Source organism: Cnephaeus nilssonii (genome assembly GCF_951640355.1).
Source record: "Cnephaeus nilssonii genome assembly, chromosome: 19".
Classification (NCBI taxonomy): domain Eukaryota; kingdom Metazoa; phylum Chordata; class Mammalia; order Chiroptera; family Vespertilionidae; genus Cnephaeus; species Cnephaeus nilssonii.
The window spans coordinates 36,621,449-36,637,057 of NC_137090.1; the positions used below are offsets into that span (position 1 = coordinate 36,621,449).

At 52.4% G+C, this 15,609-nt stretch overlaps 1 protein-coding gene across 4 annotated transcripts in view; it reads left to right on the forward strand.

Annotated features, from left to right (window-relative positions):
* Positions 1-15,571, forward strand: part of CTNS (cystinosin, lysosomal cystine transporter) — a 17,702-nt gene extending 2,131 nt beyond the window's left edge. For 2 of the 4 annotated variants that reach the window (XM_079798910.1, XM_079798909.1), the window contains 9 exons: positions 3,444-3,522; positions 4,938-5,022; positions 6,267-6,370; positions 6,474-6,605; positions 9,997-10,096; positions 10,191-10,310; positions 11,301-11,471; positions 13,173-13,290; positions 13,500-13,921. In XM_079798910.1, coding sequence (XP_079655036.1) covers positions 3,444-3,522; positions 4,938-5,022; positions 6,267-6,370; positions 6,474-6,605; positions 9,997-10,096; positions 10,191-10,310; positions 11,301-11,471; positions 13,173-13,290; positions 13,500-13,633 — 1,043 coding nt within the window. In that variant the 3' untranslated portion in view covers positions 13,634-13,921. Of the gene's footprint in view, positions 1-3,443; positions 3,523-4,937; positions 5,023-6,266; positions 6,371-6,473; positions 6,606-9,996; positions 10,097-10,190; positions 10,311-11,300; positions 11,472-13,172; positions 13,291-13,499; positions 13,922-13,946 lie in introns of those variants that run through there. The other 2 variants (XM_079798912.1, XM_079798911.1) reach the window with 2 other exon arrangements.
* The last annotated feature ends 38 nt before the right edge of the window (positions 15,572-15,609 follow it).

The window sequence follows — 15,609 nt, forward strand, 5'->3', positions numbered from 1 at the left end:
CCTTGTTCAAACAATACAAATCCTATGCAAGCTTGTCAAGAGCCCGGCACAGTGGCTGCACCATTCCAGTTATCTGGCCTCTTAAATCTCTGAGAACATACGTACCTGACCAGCTCTTCCAGGTTTGTTAAAAAGTCAGCCATGTTACTTTATAGTCATACCTTGTGGATAAGCAATTTCCATGTGCAGCCTGTTGTTTCTTGGTACAGATGCCAGAGCCCCACTCCAGACCTGCTGGGTCACATTCTCTGGGACTAAGGCCCCAGTATGCATATACACACATGCATTGTCAGGCTTTAAATAAAGCTCCATTAGCAATGGTAATGCATTGCTCTAGAGAAGAACAGCAAATCCACCTCAATTATACAGAGGGGGAATTGAGGCCCAGAGAGGGTAAAGGTCTTCCCCAAAGTCACAGAGCTAGAAAGTAACAAAGATGGGACCTGAGTAGGGTCCCTACTCCATTTTACCATTCTGCCTCCTTTCCTTAGTGTCATAAACAGTGGAAACCACCATAAAATCAAGTTACTGGAATTGGCTTTCTGACCTCATTCTGGCGGGCCTGTCTTCTCTTTGCTTTGGGGAGTGATCGTCAGGGACCTTAAGTTGGCTCAGTGGTTGAGTGTTGATCCATGAACCAGGGGGCCCCGGTTCGATTCCCAGTCAGGTCACATGCCCGGCTTGTGGGCTGGATCCCCGGTAGGGGGCATGCAGGAGAGCCGATAGAGGATTCTCTTTCATCATTGATGTTTCTATTTCTCCTTCTCTCTTCCTCTCTCTGAAATCAATAAAAACATATAGATAGATAGATGATAGATAGATATGAAAACAGACTGTCCTTAGAGGAAACTTGGGGTGGTCTCATTCAGATTCATTTGGTAATTCCAATGTTCTGTCCAGAGACTCCTGCCCCAGGGCAAACTTTAAAGTGTGCTTTCCCAGGATATGATGCCAGTTTTCTAACTGCCTCCCACTTAAAAAGAAAAGAATGTCCTGCCTTGTTTACATGATGTTAAGAATAGTCAAGAGCAGTTGTTCAGCACTTAGTGTGGAAAGTCGCAAACATTGCTTTCTCTTTACAATGCCCTGTGAGATGGTAGTACTATTCTCCCCATTTTACAGGTGAGGAAACAGGCTTAAAGCACACCCAGGGTCACACAGCTAGGAGGCGACAGAGCCAGAATGGATCTGTTTGACCTCAGAGCACAGTCTCTTGGCTGCTGAGCACTGCTGTCTTCGTGGCACTAAGTGAGAGGGAAGTAAACATCCCTTGATCTGGTTCTTTGAGCGTTCACAGACTCCGCTTTTAAAATAGAAAGACGGTGGAAGAGGAGAGGCCATGGGGATCTCCCACTCACCCTGATCACAGTCCCGGCAGAGCCCTGGGGGCCCGCGGTGTTGGTGGCTGCCTGGCATCACTTTCATTATCCCTGTCCTGGGTACCGTCTTGTCACAGTATTGCTTATCTGGTATGGTCCTCAGCTCTAGGTGGAAAGTAACAGCAAGGACCTACCCCAGCTGTGTGAGCCCAGAACAAAGCCACGGGTTGTTTATGGGAGCAGGAGTGAAAAAGAAGAGGTGGAGTTGTCAAAGCTGCCTCCAAGCCCCAAGGCTACACGTAAGGGAGGGACCTTCCTACTCTGTGCAGCTTGGCCTCTGCAAGGGCCAGCGGGGGACATGCCACTCAGAGCGACCCTGGGGGGAGTCCGCTGGAGACTTGCAGACACGGGACAAAGTCTGCATCTGCACTCACACATGCGGGTTCAGCATGAGGAAGGTGGCTCCGATAGGCGCTGAGAGGTCCCGGGTAGCAGAGCCAGGCCCAGGAGTGCAAGTTCCAGGCTGGCCCTTCCCTTGGAGGGGATGGGCTTACTCCTGGGTGTCCAGGCAGAGGAAGAGGAATGCCAGGTCGGAGTATTGAGAAGGGGGATCAGACATAGAGAACTTCTAAATGCCCTTCCCACCTGGGCGCCTAAACTCAGTTCTTTACCTTCGGCCTTCCATGGTCTGGGGAGAGGGAGACCTGGGCCCTGCCTGCGGCCGCTACCCCAGCAAAGACCAACTTCATCAAGTTGAGCGTTTGCTTTCCCATTGTGGGCCCCCTTCTGCTTCCATTCTAGATTCAGGCCCATACCTTATGCTGTGCGTAATCCTGAAGGCCTGGAGGGGAGGGAGGGGAGGCGGACAGGTGCCTGGATCTGTGGGCACACCTGGGATGGGGGGTGCGGCCCTAAGAACACAGGAAGAGGTCAGAGAGAGGCTGACTCACTCATGTTCTGTAGCCAAGTTGCTCTGGGGTATTTCGCCTCCCAAACCTGCTTCTCCCCTCACCCTGGACGCCTGTTTTTCTACCTCATCTTAAGTTAACAACTCAAAGCCAAGAAGAAATCAGTTTCCCCCCAGTCCCCAGCAGAGCCAGCCTCAGGAAGGGGATCAGTGAATGGGTTGAGCTGGGTTCAGGTTCATATGGGAACGCAAAAGGTTTTTTGAGGAAAAGGTTAGCTGGGCCCATGTGTCTGAGTATAAGTATTTCTCTCTTGAACCGCGACCAGCACAGCTAGAGAGTGGACACAAGTCCTGAGTAGGGGGGACAGGGGATTGAGAAAAAGAAAGAGACAGACACAGGAGACAGTAGAGAAAGCTGGGACCGGGTGGGATAGCTGGCCTTCTGATGGAGAGACAGTGACCCAGAGCCAGTGCAGCGCGTTTATTTTATACAGTATGATTCCAGGAAGTTTTACTAGAGTTTAAAACAAAGGAATTATGTGAAATCATGGTTAGAGGTCAAGCTGTAATTCTTCATTCTTGTGGCTTCTTTGTAATTGTCACTCCTGGCTGAGCCCGGATAATTGTATCTGTTCCTTGTGCCTGGCTGAACTTAGACAATGAAACCCACCCCCTGGCACCTGAGCTAAGGGTCAGGCTGACAACATACCTGCCTCTGACATGGTATGTTTCCAGGACTTGGCTCTGCCAACGCCACTGGACTCAGCTGACAATAATCAAAGAAATGCTCAAGGAGAGGCTGGACCCATTCTGTGGGGCCACTGAAGCTCCACAAACAGAGGAGACTCCTGTGACTTCCATCTGAAGAGGTGGTTCAAGTCCACGTTTTCCAGTCCCGGATTGTGGCTTGAATTCCTTTAGTTTCTAAAACTGTCTCTGGATAACTCGGCTGCATACCCTCAGAGCCTGTGATGTTGGGGAGGAGGAAGCGGCTGTGTCTCCCTCCAATGGCAGCAGGAGGTGAAAGAGCATAATGGGGGCTTTGGTTTCCAGTCGCATCACTTAGTCCCTCAGCACCTCCGTGTCTTCACCTAGAAGATAGGTGTCATCATGAGGCATAGTTCCCGAGTTCAGATGGCAGGGGCCCTTGTCGGTCTCTCCTTGTGGGCCTAAGTCTCTGACCTCATGACTAATGCCACTGATTCGGGTCCTTCCAGAGTCCACGGTCAACCTTGCTGTGCCTCCCACTGTGAAGCTGGAAAATGGGAGCTCAACCAACGTCAGCATCGCCCTTCAGTAAGTTCCCAGGCCCAGAGCTGCCCTCGGCCCAGCTCGTCACCCCACGGCTGGCTCAGTCCCTTCATATTTCAGGTGTGATGCTCGTGCCTCGTCACTTTCAGAGAAGCCAGAGGAAGAGAGGCACTAGCCCTGGGCTGCAGACCGAGGTCCCAGAGTCTCTCTTCCCCCACTCACAGAACCCTTGTTTCCGGTGGGAGGAGCAGGAAGGGGGCTTCTCCCCAGTCATGAGCCTTTTCCCCAGCTGAAAAGAGTCCTTGAGTGACCAGCAGTTGATGCCAGACTTCAGAGTGGCCCTTTCCAAGGCTCTAAGTATTTGAGGAGAGCCCTGAGGTCCGGGGTAAAGAGCTGAGCACTTGTTAGGTCACTTCCGAAAGCAGAAGTGACTCCATCCGGTGGATCTCGTTTGCGTGATCCTCACACTTAGCCTTGACCGAGAGTCTTTCTTGCTGACCTCTGCTGGTTCAGGCATGAGGGTGCCGACCTAGTTCAGACTGTGCTGAGAGCCTCCTGGTGTATCCTTCACTGCTTCACCCTGCACCTGCCTCCCAGTGACATGGATCCTGTAGGTAGAGGAAGGTCTGGAGCCCTGTCCTCTCTCTCTCCCCCTCTCCCTTTCCTCACCCCTCCTGGGAAGTCTGTTCTCAAACCAAAGCTTTGGTACCAAGGCTCCCCAACAGACCTACATTCTGTCTATAGCCCAGCCACTTGCACCCGGACACCTGGTGAATCTGACATGTCATCCCCTCACCACAGCTCTCCCCTCTCCAGAACCCTGGAGTGGCTTTCCACTGCCTTCCACATTAACTTCCCTGAGCCCCCATGGGCTGCTCATACTGTCTCATGGCTTTCTGGGGACACAGTGCTCCCGGCTCAGACCTGAGTCCTCTCGGAAGCCTTTCCCACCAGAGCAGGTGTCATGGTCCAGTCGGCCCCTGGACACCTTATTTGGCATTCACAGCCAGTGTCACACCTTCTCATGTTCTCAGTCAGCCCCAGTAGGGACATCTTCTCCTCTGATAAAGATAGAAAACTCCTGCCTGGCCGGTATGGCTCGGTGGTTGAGCGTTGACCAATGAACCAGGTAGTCACAGTTCGATGCCTGGTTTGTGGGCTCCATCCCTCGTAGGGGGTGTGCAAGAGGTGGCCTATCAATGATTCTCTCTCATCATTGATGTTTGTATCTCTCTCTCCCTCTTCCTTACTCTCTGAAATAAAAATATGTATTTTTTTAAAAAAAGATAGAAAACTCCTAAGGAGCAGGGAGCCCACCTTCTGTCCCCTCAGACTGAGCCCATAGCACTTCCTCACCCTAACCGCTTGAGCAATGACAGGCCCCGTGTGAAATCCAGAGGTGGGTTGAGATCGCACAGTGTCCCACTCCTCAGTGGTAATCAGACTCTTGTCCCCCACAGGCATCCGCTGAATGCAACCTTGGTGATCACTTTTGAAATCACATTTCATTCAAAAAATATCACTATCCTTGAGCTGCCGGATGAAGTAAGTAATGAACCTTAACTGGTGGGTAGAGAACTGCTGGGTAACAAAACACCTTTTAATTAAGTGCTTCTGGAAGTAGGTCACCCTGTGTTTAGGCCGTGGGCTGCCCCTGTCCCATCCCTCTAGAAGTCTCTGATTTTGGCTTTGTTGGTCTCCTTGAGGACGGGCGTCTTATGCTGTGTAGACGGAATTAGGAAGGTGATGGTAAGAAATGTAAGGCAGAAAATGGTTCTGTGAATGTACAAGAAATTCTTAAGGTAGTTTTCTAAGACTTTGCTACTCAAAGGGTGTTCAAGGCCTAGCAGCATTGTCCCTGCTGGAAACCTTTTAGAAATGCAGACTCCCAGGCCCCGCTCCAGATCCACTGATTCAAAATCTGCACCTGAGCACGACCCCTGGATGATTTGGGTCCACGTTAAGGTTTGCAAAGTACTGTTCTGAGATCCCATTGGTTGAGTGTTATTTCCAAAACCCAGTGCCAAAGTTTGCCTGGTATTACAGCGATAACTATTCATAGCCCTTAGGCATTTATCTGTTAATATACACCCTGCTTCTGCCTTACTAAGAATTTGAGCCAATTATTGATAAATTAGATAAAAAAACATCAATGGGGAGGCAGTATAAAGTAAACGAGGGTTTTAACAAAAAACAGACAAGATGCATACAGGGAGGGAATTGGTGACCATCAGGCATGCCACGAGGCCCTGTGTGGTGTAGAAATGGGCTGCAAACTGGCTCTGAGCCCTTTAGCAAGCAGACCGTGTGGAAGCATGGGCTTCCTGTGAGCAGGGAGTCTCATCTCATCCCATGGTGAACATCACACGTCATTAGACACAACTTCTCCCGCCCCCGGGTGTCTCCTGCTGCAGGCTAAAAAAGCCAGTGGTTCTAACAGCAGGTCCTGGCATTCAGCTCTCTGAGGTCTGGCTTGATCCACAGATCGCATGGCTGGTGAGAGGAAGGGAGCCGTCCCACCTTCCCTCAGAGATGAGCCAGGGGTAGGCCCAAGGGCAGAACCAAGTTCTGCTCAGAAAGTCTAGCATAACACATAGGTGTTGCGGGGGGCGGGGAGGAGGGAGGGTTCCAGTTGGCTGGTTGGTCGTGTTTCTCCCTTTGGTTAGTAAGCTCCCGGAAGGCAGGGACCCTGTGTGATCTGTCCTTACATTTCCTAGTGCAGAGTCTGCAGCTGGGCACTCAGGTCCCAACAAGTACATGGCACTGGATCGAATTCAGTTTTTCTATAGGTTGTGGTGCCTCCCAGAGTGACAGAGTCCTCTTTTCAAGTGACATCTCGAAATGTGGGACAAATTACTGTTTTTCTGCACAAAAATCATTCCAACCAAACCGGGTAAGCTGGGGTTTAAATGGTGAGAAAAAAGGCAGCGTTGGCATGTGGGGGTTTCTCTCGGGAGCCCCGTTTCAGCTCATCCTGGTCTCCAAATCCTTTCCAGCCCAAGGATACGCTTCTTGGTGATCCGCAGCAACATCGTCAGTATCATAAACCAGGTGATTGGCTGGATCTACTTTGCGGCCTGGTCCGTCTCCTTCTACCCGCAGGTGATCATGAACTGGAGGCGGAAAAGGTAACCTGCTGAGCTGTACGTTCAGGTTCATTTGGTGCCCGTATGACGGGCATTCCCACGAGGCAGTAGGTAGCATGAGTTCAGCCTTTCCCCCTCTGCTTATCTCCTTTCCTGCCCTTTCTAGAAAGCTGTTGAGGTGAGAGCTCTAAGAGCCTGTGGTGGCACTTGTACTGCTGGGCAGTTGGTCCCTTGCCCAATTCAGCTCCTCCCTGTGAAAGCAACACAATGGGGCTTCTCAGAGAAGTGGAGAACGGGCGGGGTGCAGGCGAAGTCCACCCAAATATTCTCTTATCTCGGTCCGTACAACCCTGGAGGAATTAATGTCAAGTTGTGCTATAGTACCGGAGGTGGATCCTTCACCCTCGGAGATTAAACCTTCCCACCTTGATTATAAAATCAAACAGGGAGGCAAGGCCAGGATATGGGTGTGGGAGACCCTGAACTCACCTCCTCCCACAGACATACGGAATAAACGCTACATGTAGAGCAGTTCCTGCTAAAGAATTGGGGGCCTAGCCCTAGCCGGTTTGACTCGGTGGATAAAGCATTGGCCTGCGGACTGAAGGGCCTGGGGTTCAGTTCTGGTCAAGGGCACATGCGTTGTTTCGAGCTCAATCCCCAGTAGGGGGTGTGCAGGAGGCAGCCCATCAATGATTCTCTCTCATCATTGATGTTTCTATCTCTCTCCCTCTGCCTTCCTCTCTGAAATCAATAAAAATACGTTTTTATAAAAAGAGAGAACTGAGGGCCTATTGAACAGCTTCTGCACAACAAGTAGAGGGACCACATACAGAAGGGTAGGAGAGATGGAGACATGGTAACGAAGGGCATCCATCTCCCACACGGAGGCCTGCAGCAGGGAGGGATATTATGAGGGCCTGTGCGAGGACTCGCCCACCCTGGGCACAGCAAAACTCGTTTTAAAGGCACCTAGACTGTATGTGGAGGAAATCCATTTAAATTGCATTTCTATACACAAATAACAATGTTTCAGAAAGAGAAATGAAGAAAATCCTATTTATAGTTAGTTGCATCTAAAATAGTAAAATACCTAGGAATAAATTTAGGGAGGTAAAAGACCTGTATTCTAAAAACAAACATCAATGAAAGAAATTGACGAAGATGCAAATAATAGAAAGATATACCATGCTCACAGATTGGAAGAATTAATATTGTTTAAATGTTCACACTTACCCAAAGCAATCGCAGATTCGATGCAATCCCCATCAAATTACCAAAGGCATTTTTCACAGAACTACAACAAAGAATCCTAAAATTGGTATAAAAACCACAAAGACCCCAAATAGCCAAAGCAATCTTGAAAAAGAAGTATCACATTCCCTGATATCAAACTATACTACAAGGCTATAGTAATCAAAACAGCATCGTCCTGGCACAAAAACAGACAGAGATCAATGGACTAGAATAGAGAGCGCAGAAATAAGCTCACACATATACAGTCAATCTATAACAAAGGAGTTAAGAATATGCAATGGGGTAAAGACAGTCTCTTCAATAAATGACGTTGGGGAAACTGGACCACTGTCTTACACCACTTTGATTAAAGACTTGAATGTAAAACCTGAAACCATAAAACTAGAAGAAAACATGAGCAGTAAGCTCTTTGATATTAGTCTCAACAACATTTTCTTGGATATGTCGTCTCAGACAAGGGCAACAAAAGCAAAAATAAACAAATGGAATTCCATCAAACTAAAAAGCTTTTTGGCCGAAACCGGTTTGGCTCAGTGGGTAGAGCATCGGCCTGCGGACTCAAGGGTCCCAGGTTCAGTTCCGGTCAAGGGCATGTACCTTGGTTGTGGGCACATCCCCAGTAGGGAGTGTGCAAGAGGCAGCTGATCGATGTTTCTCTCTCATTGATGTTTCTAACTCTCTATCCCTCTCTCTTCCTCTCTGTAAAAAAATCAATAAAATATATTTTAAATAAAAAAAAAAAGCTTTTTGCGTAGCAAAGGAAACCAACAAAACGAAAAGGCAACCTACTGAATGAGAGAAGATATTTGCAAGTCATATCTGATAAGAGGTTAATAGCCAAAATGTACAAAGAATTTATATAAGTATCAAAAAAAGTAAGCTACTCGATTAAAAAGTGGGTAGAGGACTTGAACAGACCTTTTTTCAAAAGAAGGCATACAGGTGGCCAACAGGCACATGAAAAGATGCTCAACATCACTAATTACCAGGGAAATGCAGTTCAAAACCCCGAGATACTACCTCACACCTGTGAGAATGGCTGTCATTCAAAAGACAAAAAATAAGTGTTGTAAAGGATGTGGAGAAAAGGGAACCCTCATACACTGGTGGCAATTTAAAATGATGAAGCCACTGTGGAAAACAATATGGAGGTTCCTTAAAACATTAAAAATAGGACTACCGTATGATCTAACAGTTCTACTGGGTATTTATCCAAAGATGACAGAAACACTAATTTGAAAAGATATATGCACCCCTGGGTTCATTGCGGCAGCATTTGCAATATGGAAGCAACCCGAGTGTCCATTGATAGACAAATGGATAAAGAAGATGTGGTACATATATACAATGGAATATTACTCAGCCACAATAAAGAATGAAATCATGCCGTTTTCAACAACGTGGATGGACCTAGAAGGTGTATGCTAAGTGAAATAGACAGAAAAAAGAAATATTGGATGATTTTATTTATAATATGAAATCTGAAAACAAAACAGAAACAGACTTATTGGCATAGGTAAACTGGTGGTTACCAGAGCGGGGTAGTGGGGAGACATTGGGGAGTAGGTGCCATAGGTGAACGGGATTAAGAGGTACAAACTTCCAGGCATAAAATAAATAACTCATGAGGATGTGACGTATAGCACAGGGAATATAGTCAGTAATATTGTAATAACTGTATTGTGACAGGTGGTAACTAGACCTATTGTGGGGATCATTTTGTAATGTATAGAAATATCAAATCATTATGGTCTTTCTGAAATGAATAGGATATTGTATGACAATTATACATCCCTGGGAGGAAAGAAGGACAAAGTGGGCCTGCGATTGCGTCTTCATGCAGCAAGGACACAAGCTTTCCCACAATCCCCCTCGCCATGTGGGTCTCCTGCGGGGCTGCTGAGCAGGGAGCCCGGGAGGGGAGACACCTCCTTTCTGCAGGAGGCCCCAAACTTCCCTCGGGGGCCAGGACTTGAGGCAGGAGGAAACTGGTTCCCAAGAGGGTGGGATTGAACGACATTGACTGTGGCATGAAGGGGGACCCAAGGCCAGTGCTCTGCTTGGGGGAGCCGGGCCCTCCTCCCTGTGTGCTGGGAGCTCTTTCCCTCCTTTCCCCTCCCCTCCCCTGCCTTCACTGGCCAGCTCACCTGCCCTGTCTCCATCTCCCCTCCCACAGTGTTGTTGGTCTGAGCTTCGACTTCATCACCCTGAACCTGACGGGCTTCGTGGCCTACAGCGTGTTCAACGTTGGCCTCTTCTGGGTGCCACACATCGAGGTATGGCCCTGCGCGCCCACCGCAGCCCAGCCCAAGCAGTTCATGGCCTGGCTGCCCCTCACTCAGTTTCGCCACACACACCCCCCGCCAACAGGAGCAGTTTTTCCTCAAATACCCGAATGGAGTGAACCCTGTGGAGAGTAACGATGTCTTCTTCAGCCTGCACGCCGTGGCCCTCACCCTGGTTGTCCTGGTGCAGTGCCTCCTGTACGAGGTGAGAGGTGGAATGGCACCTGCCCCCTGTGGCTGCCAGGCAGCACCCACCACCACCCCCTGCTGCCCACACCTGCTGTTTTACTACAAAGACACAGAGCCCCTCAGAAAGGACACGTGTTTGATCACTCAGCATCTGATTGATTATTGGGCCAAGATAATAGGCCAGGCCCGGTGCTGGGCACAGGGACCACACCATGAGCCCAAGTTCTTGCTCCCTCCCCCCAGGTCTGGAGTGGGGGACAGAGAGAGGCATGATGACCCAGCAGGCGGAGAGCTGAGGGGAGGGGAGAGCATGGCCCAGTCAGTGAGGAGGGGGAAGGAGGGCAAAAAGGAATTGGTGTCTAGTATGGTTCGTGGGGTGAAGAACGTTCCTGTGGCCATGGGGAAGAGGGACAGGGTGGGGCACCCCCAGCTGGGGCACCGACTGTGAAGGCCAAGGGGCAATGAGAGCAGCTGTGAGCCGATGGAGGTAGCTGGGGTTCAGTGTGAGGAGGAGGCTCACGAGGTCCTGAGGGGTCTGGACTCGGCCACGTTGGGCCATGTGTCTGGTCGCTGACGTGGCGTTTTCTTTCACTTCCCTGTGGGTGCACCGCTTCCCTCACGGAGTTCCCTTCACACACGCAAGGCCAGCCACTCGGCGCGGGCCCCACCGTGCGGGTTTTCTTACTCTTTGCTGTGGGGCTTGGGTGAAGGAGCCTTCTTTGGGGAAGGGTAGGGGTGGGGACAGGTTCCAGAGTGATCAGGCTCCCTCTGCATCATGGAACCAGCCTGGGCTGGGATGGTGTTGGGTTCCATCCCCAACATCCTTCGCTCCTGGGGGGCTCTGAGAGGCCCCCAGTTCTGCATTGTGGAAACAAGAAGCATTTGGGCTCTGGAAAGTCCAAGAAGGACTGAACTAGAGGCCACGAGAGTGACAAGAGCATTGCTGATGGTGGGAGCATTGCCCCACCCACGCCCACCTCCCACCCCTTCCCCCTCTCATCCCCAGCGCGGCGACCAGCGGGTGTCCTGGCCCGCCATCGGCTTCCTGGTGCTCTCGTGGCTCTTCGCGCTCGTCATCATGATTCTGGCCGCAGTCGGGGTAACCACGTGGCTGCAGTTTCTCTTCTGCTTCTCCTACATCAAGCTCGCGGTGACACTGGTCAAGTATTTTCCACAGGTACCTCTGGGGCCTGCCTTCCTTTCCATGTGGCCATTGGGGTGAGGGGGTGAGATACAGGCCCCGGGCCCGGTCCTGGCTGGGGCGAGGACCAGGCATGGGAAGCCGCAGTGGAAGCCATGGGCCCAGCAGGACGGGACCGGGTGAAAGCTGGCCACACCGCCGCCTGCTCTTCCCTGGCGCCAAAATCTCACGAAGACTTCAGCGGAGACTCTGAGCTCACACTCAGCTCTCAGAGTCAGGGGTGGTGCAGGTCTCTCCATCCCAACTTTCCTAGCGGCTTCAGTCCTGCCCCATTACCACAGCCGACAGCCCTGAAAGATCAGGTGGGAGGAGGGAACCCACTGCTGTGACCTGCACTCCCATCCGGGCCTTCCTTGTGGGCCCTCAGCAGCCTCCCTCGAGCACTCAGGCCTATGCAGACCCAGGGACTTAGAGTCAAGCATGCCTGCCCCATTGCTGGAGTGGCCCGGGACAGCATCGCTTATGACCTAAGTGCCAACTGCAGACTCTGTTTACGAGGGGAGGCCTCGTTCTCACCTCGTTCTCTGTGGAGAAGCCCCTTTTCAGCTTCCCCAGCACAGGGAACCTCATGCCCCTGGGCTCAGGAAAGAGAGCGTTTTGGCCAGAGTCAAGGCCAGTCTCCTCAGGGGCCTGGAAGCAGAGCCAGGCCCTGAAGGATAAACAAGACTCAGTTCTGTGGACACGAGAGGAGGGGGGATTCCAGGCTAGGGGCCGCTTACACAGAGCGCAGGCAGAACAGCGTGGATGCAGCAAGGACACCTGGCTGGCCGAGCAGGGTTGAGCTGAAGGAAGGTGGGGCCAGGTACCAGGGGCGTGGGAAGAAGGCTTCGGGGTGGGGGCAGGTCTTGAGGGAAGTTGGGCCTCGGTCCCTGAATGTGGGAAAGCTGGGGGCTGGGGAACCTGGGAGGCAGGAGTCCCAGTTTGGAGACGTTTGAAACTGTCCCAGACTGGAGAGGTGGCAGCAAGAATGGAGAGGGTGGGAGGGGACAAAAAAGGGGACCTGGCTGATGGCTGACTGGGAGAAGACCCCTCCGGAGGCCTAGCCAGAGGAACCCAGAGGGTGCTGGCGTTGGAGGGAGGAGGTGCGGCACTGGCAGCAGGAGGAGGGGGCGTCCAGTGGGTCCACCCACTAGACCTGGGAAGCCTGAGACAGAGACCCCGGCGCCCAAGCAGGGCTGAGGCGGGAGGTAAGCCCAGTCTACAGCTGGAGAAGCCCAGGCTAGGAGAACGCCCGAGGCAACGGGCGCCAGTGGGGGGCTGGTGTTCCAAACCAGGCGGTTCTCCCAGCCCGGGTCGCAAGCACAGCACCAAGTCCAGGCTGATGGGGAGTCTTCATGGGCGATGAGGAGGAAACTCCGAATGGCTGGAAAACCACGAGAGGGCTTGTCCTGGAACAGGGAGGGGGGAAGAAGGTGGAGAAGCAGCATGCCAGCCTCCCTCCATCGGGTTGTGTGGTGCAGGGCGGGGAGGCAGAGGGCCCTGTTCACTGTGCGTGCGGACGAGACCCCGGGACCACCCAAGCTGTTCTCCGCCAAGCCTTGTCAGAACCCAGAGGTCGCCGTGTTCTTTGGAGCCGAGGCCGGAGCACATGAGTGGGAGGAATGAGAGCCGCTCTTGTTCGGAGTGGCAGCCCCCCAGCCCCCTCACCGCCCTCCATGTCTTTGTCTGGCTGCCCAGGCCTACATGAACTTTGCCTACAAAAGCACCGAGGGCTGGAGCATTGGCAACGTGCTTCTGGACTTCACTGGCGGCTGCTTCAGCCTCTTGCAGATGTTCCTCCAGTCCTACAACAATGGTGAGTCTATCAGCGGTGGGCCGGACTAGCCCCACCCCCCACGCCCGCCCCACGGCTTGGGAATCCAAGCAGTCCCAGCCCCTAGTTCCCCCAGGGGCATCTGCAAGGGCAGGGTTGGTGGTTTCCTGGACAGGTGAGGGCCCCCACCCTCCACAACCCCAGAAGCTGCCAACCTAAAACGAAATTCTGTCCCCTCTGGCTGTTAACAGACCAGTGGACACTGGTCTTTGGAGACCCAACCAAGTTTGGACTCGGCATCTTCTCCATCTTCTTCGACATTGTCTTCTTCGTCCAGCACTTCTGCTTGTACAGAAGGAAACCCGGGTATGAGCAGGTGAACTAGCACCCAGGGCCCCCGTGTCAGTGGCCCGGGCCCTGTGCCCAACCAGGAGGCTGGAGAGCGATCTGGAGTGCAGGGCTGGCTCGGTGTGCAACATCGGAGAAGCGTTCTCTTCCTCAGGGCCAAACGCCTTAAACACGAACCAGCCTGCCTTCGTCCAGGACTTTCCAGGGCCGGGGAGAAACCTCCCTCTGAGACAGACGCCTGACTCTGCTCCAAGATTAAAAGGCTGGCTGCTGGCGGCCCCTCTCGGGTCTTACTGGCCAGTCATCTGGCCCCCCTGCAACTTGATGCTGCCATTTCTATTTTCTTTAAGGCTTCAGGCAGCACCCACAGGTTCTGACAGCCGTGCCAAGCAGGACTGGACGCGGAGCTGGGAGCAGGCCTTGCCTCGAGCAATCAGTGTTTCTGGGAGCAGCTTGAAGGACTGAACGTGCAGCTTTGGTGCCACTGCTGTTCCCAGAGACCAAGCAGCCAGGTGCTGTGGCCAGTGGACTGAGGGGTGCTGGTGCTGGTGGCAGAGGGGCTAGGACTTTGGGGTTAGGCCTTGGGGTCCCTTCTCTGAGTCTGAACACTCCCCTTCCTGACACTTATTCTACAAAACCCAACTTGCACGACTGCAGGCACAGGTGGCCCAGGCCAGCGCCTAGTAAAGAAACGGTATTTCTGGGTCTTGAGGTGCCCAGCAGATTGGTTCTGAACTGGGCTCACTCCCAACACCCTGTGGCACTTGATCACACTAACACCCCTTTTGGGGTTTTTTGGAGGGATGTTTTGGTAGTGAGTGGCTGTCTTCCTACCTCCACTTTCCAGTCAGGGGCCCACGTGAAACCCTTAGCTGCTCCTTACCCTATGTCTGGATACAGGACACACCCTCACACACTCCCTCACTCCGTGCCTTAGAGGCCTGTTGGACCCTCCAAATGGTGAGCTCCCCTGGAGGAGGGCAGGCCTGCCTTCCCTCACTTCCCCCAGACCTGAGACTCGCCAATTTGGGGCTGTTCAGTAGCCTTAGAGAAGGACTTGAGACCACCTCACCTAAGACCCATGGGCCAACCCTGATCCCAAAACCCCTTCCCTCCCATCCCAACCAGTTGACACCAGATGGCAGCCTCTGGAAACGTGCCTTGTACATGCCTTGAGATTGTCTGTCCACTCTCCAACTTTTTACTACAAGTTCAATGAGGGGCCTGTATCCTGGATTAAAACCTGTTTTCTTTTGTGCGCTGAGCATTGGCCAGATGCAGGAGGCAGGTGCGTTGGCTTCAGAACCAAGTCCTTGGGGCTTGGGGAGATGGCCTCCCAAGGTGACCGCGTGCCAACCTAGCACTTCATCAGGGGACCCCGCTTGGGTAGTGCCAGACGCCTGCCTGTCAGGGCCAGGTAGGTCCCACAGGTCCCACGCCTGCATTCCCAAGGGCACGCTGCTCACGCTGTGGTTGTAAGAAGGGGTTGGATGAGGTCTTAAAGGGCACGCCACCACTGGGAGTGGAGGGATGTCTGATCTTTCCAGATTCTTCATCAATCCAGGTGTAAAAATACCAAATAGTTTAGGCTCTTGTTTCCCCAAAGAGAGATTGCAGCCTGACCAAGTATGCACACCTGTTTTATTTGGGCCACCCAGTATGTTACCAGGTGCCACACTTTAAAAGTGGGAGGTTTCAAAAACCTGATTTGTCAGTGGGTCCATGAGTGGCAACAATTCCCAGAGCTGGTGGTGCAGCCCATGGTGGGCCAGCCAGGGGCCTAGAGGGCTCCAGTCACCCCGTTTTGTCAGATAGCAGCCTCTGGAAACATTTGGGGTTGCATTCCTGGCTGTGATAACTGAGTGCTCTTAAGAGCCTTGGAGGGTATTTTTCCCATGAACCCCTTGGTCTCCATGAGGCTCCTCCTGGGTGGGGACTGAGACCCCCACAAGAGAAGTTGGATGAAGATGGATGTGGCCAGGCCAAGCACATGTCCGGTGGGCCTAGGCACAG